This window comes from Echinops telfairi, unplaced genomic scaffold (genome assembly GCF_000313985.2).
Source record: "Echinops telfairi isolate 266 unplaced genomic scaffold, ASM31398v2 ScPeMD7_7469;HRSCAF=8507_0, whole genome shotgun sequence".
Lineage (NCBI taxonomy): Eukaryota > Metazoa > Chordata > Mammalia > Afrosoricida > Tenrecidae > Echinops > Echinops telfairi.
Window position 1 is genome coordinate 95,231,467 of NW_022111372.1, and position 3,072 is coordinate 95,234,538.

Here is a 3,072-nt window from a genome sequence, read left to right on the forward strand (position 1 = left end):
ACGCTGAGCAGGGCGATGACGGTGCCCTGTGGAGCGTCCTCTCTGATGGGCAAAGACAGCGAAGTTACGGACACGTCAGGGGCATTATCATTCATATCCAGGATATTCACCAGGACTGTGCAGTGTCCTCTCATTTGTGGAAGCCCCTTATCTACTGCTTCCACTAGGATTTCATAAGAAGTGATTTCTTCATAATCTAAATTCCCCTTTAGTCTTATCTCTCCAGTATTCAAAATGATGGTGAATATTTCTGTTATCCTGGAAGAAACATCATTGCTAAAATGATAGGTAATCTCTTGGTTGGGACCTTCATCCACATCTGAAGCATTTAACGTTATCACAGATGTCCAATTAATGGCGTTTTCCCGAAGATTTACTTCATACACCAATTGCTGAAACTCAGGAGCGTTGTCATTGACGTCTAGTACCTTGATAAGCAGTTTAACGCTGCCTGTGAGTTCAGGTTTGCCTCCATCTGTGGCTGTCAGTAGCAACGCGTGCTCACGGATTTCTTCTCTGTCTAAGGATTTCTTTAATACAAGTACTATCAATTTATTCTGATCGCTTTTCGAAATTACGTTCAGTGAAAAGTAATCACTGGGAGTGAGCCTGTAGGTTAGAACAGCATTTGCGCCGATGTCCGAGTCCGTCGCGCCCTCTAGTGGAAACCGAGAGTCAGGCAGCCTAGATTCTGAAATGGACACTGTTTTCTGTGACCACGGAAACACGGGCGGGTGGTCGTTAATGTCCTTCACCTCCACCTCCACATGGAAAACCTGCAGCGGCTGCTCCACGATCACCTCCAGGTGGATGCCGCACGCCGCGCTCCGCCCGCACAGCTCCTCGCGGTCGATCCGAGAATTCACAAACAAAATGCCATTCTGCAGATTCACCTCCAGAAGGTCCCCGCGGCCCTTGGACGCCACGCGGAACAGGCGCGGCACCAGCTCCGCCAGCTCCAGTCCCAGGTCCTGCGCGATGCGGCCCACGAAGGTGCCGTGCTTGGCCTCCTCGGGAACCGAGTAGTGGAGCTGCCCGCTGCCCACCTCCCAGGTTGCAAAGAGAAGCGAGAGCAGCAGGCGCCGGGCTCCCGGGCCTTTCCTGAAAGACGTTACCATAGCATCCGTTGTGAGGCTCCGATATGCAAACTGGTCGATTATTTGATAAAACACAAAAATCTTGTTCTACATGCGCCTCATACTCTGAACAACAATGGCCGGCGTTGACATGAGACTCCGCCCCCTGTTTTGTGAATCTCTGACAGCCCTGGTAAAAGGATTTTGAGCGAAGAGAGACCTCAAGTGTCTAAATGTAGAAATGCAGCATTTACCTTCAGTAAACAGTTTCATTTCTTCAAATACTAAAATCCTTCCTTTTGTTGTGGTTGAATTTATCGAATCAATTGAAATCCAAAATTTCTCCAAATGATTATCATCACCACAAACAATCCTTTGATGGAATACAATTCTGTATTCTAAAGTTACATATTTTACTTATTTATAGCACGGTTTACTGGCTACGGAACTCCATCCTAGGAATAAGCTTCCTCAAAAAGTAACTTTGAACTTCAAATTCCTATAGCTTAGGAACTCATATATTATAGCGTGTTTCTTATCAACCTTAACTATCTGCAACAAAAATACATATAATCCACCACAGTAATTATTTTAAAACCTGGAAAGGTTATTTAAAGTTGACAGATGATCACATGGATTTAAATGCATGACAGTTGTTTCAAATCACATGCATATAATCTTGCAGAATGTTAATATTTCTTCAAATTGCTTTGAAAATACCGAGATCATTAAATAATTTCTTAATTTACACGTGGACAATGAAAATGGAAAAAGATTGTTCCATATTTTGATATATTTTAATAGGATTTCAAAAATTTTAGGCCATAATAGTGGAAACAAAAAACTAAAACATTTGGTAAATGCCTTAAATTTTCACTAATAAACCGAATATGAGTTTCATATTATGACATTCCATCATAAAAATCAGGAAGTTTTACTTGACTGTCTACAGAGATTATTGTGACTGATATTGTGACTGACATTTACCCCCAAATAAATGCCAGTCTTTTTGTCTAGTTTTACTGCTATATTAGAGGACAGTGATGCTTCCATGACAGAGTTCAAGACTTCTACCCGAAGACTTGGTTCAATCCCCAGGAAGTGCACTTCAAGAACAACCACATGTGAATAGAGGATAGCATGTGAGTATGAAACTGATCAAGTTTCAATAAAGCTTCCAAGTCAGTCAATGGTCCCAATCCCACTGCACATGAGGTTGACTTGAGTTGGGGTGACTAAACAACAACTAGCAATAACCCTGATTTTAAAAAATTATTGGGAGCTCTTATAGATATTAAAACACTCTGTAATTCAATTAGATCAAGCATAATTGTACAACTACTGCCACCATCAGTTTTAAAACATTTTATTTCTTCTTGAACTCTTTGATATCAGCTCCCCTTTATCCCCTCCCTTCCCCCACCTACCCCCCAGGAACCCTTCATATATATATATCTGATATCTGTTCCCCTCGAGTGTAGTTATAGAATCATCATTGCCATCCGTCCCCACCCCCACTCCCCTGCCAGCTCTCTTCCCATCCCCTCAGGGAATCATTACTCCCATTACTATTTCTGAAGGGTTTATCTATCTTTGATTTCATGTGTCGAATGACCTTAATTATACAAATGAACATACACAAATGAACATTCACAGGTAACCCTGCTTTTTTTAGATGGACTTTGATTGGTAACAGATTGGCTACATTTGAAACTGAAATATCAACATATTTTTCCACCCATAAAATCTTACTTAAAATAAGAAAAATTATTAAAAATATATAAACATGCTTCACAATAGCATTATTTGCATGGTCTGAATATATTATGTGTAATGTGTATATATATGGTGAAAATTCTTCTTTAAAAAAAAACCTATGATTTTTCTTCATGTTAGAACCTGTACCCGGTATTATTTTACAAGTAACACTTATACAACAATATTGAACAAGTAAAAAACCATAATAGGTGAACTCGTGTTCCAAGTAATGTTGATT

At 40.5% G+C, this 3,072-nt stretch overlaps 1 protein-coding gene across 1 annotated transcript in view; it reads right to left on the reverse strand.

Moving 5' to 3' along the window:
• Positions 1-1,118, reverse strand: part of LOC101653286 (protocadherin alpha-13) — a 2,474-nt gene extending 1,356 nt beyond the window's left edge. Inside the window, exon 1 of the mRNA XM_004697033.1 lies at positions 5-1,118. Coding sequence (XP_004697090.1) covers positions 5-1,118 — 1,114 coding nt within the window. The remainder of the gene's footprint in view (positions 1-4) is intronic.
• Between the last annotated feature and the right edge of the window lie 1,954 nt (positions 1,119-3,072).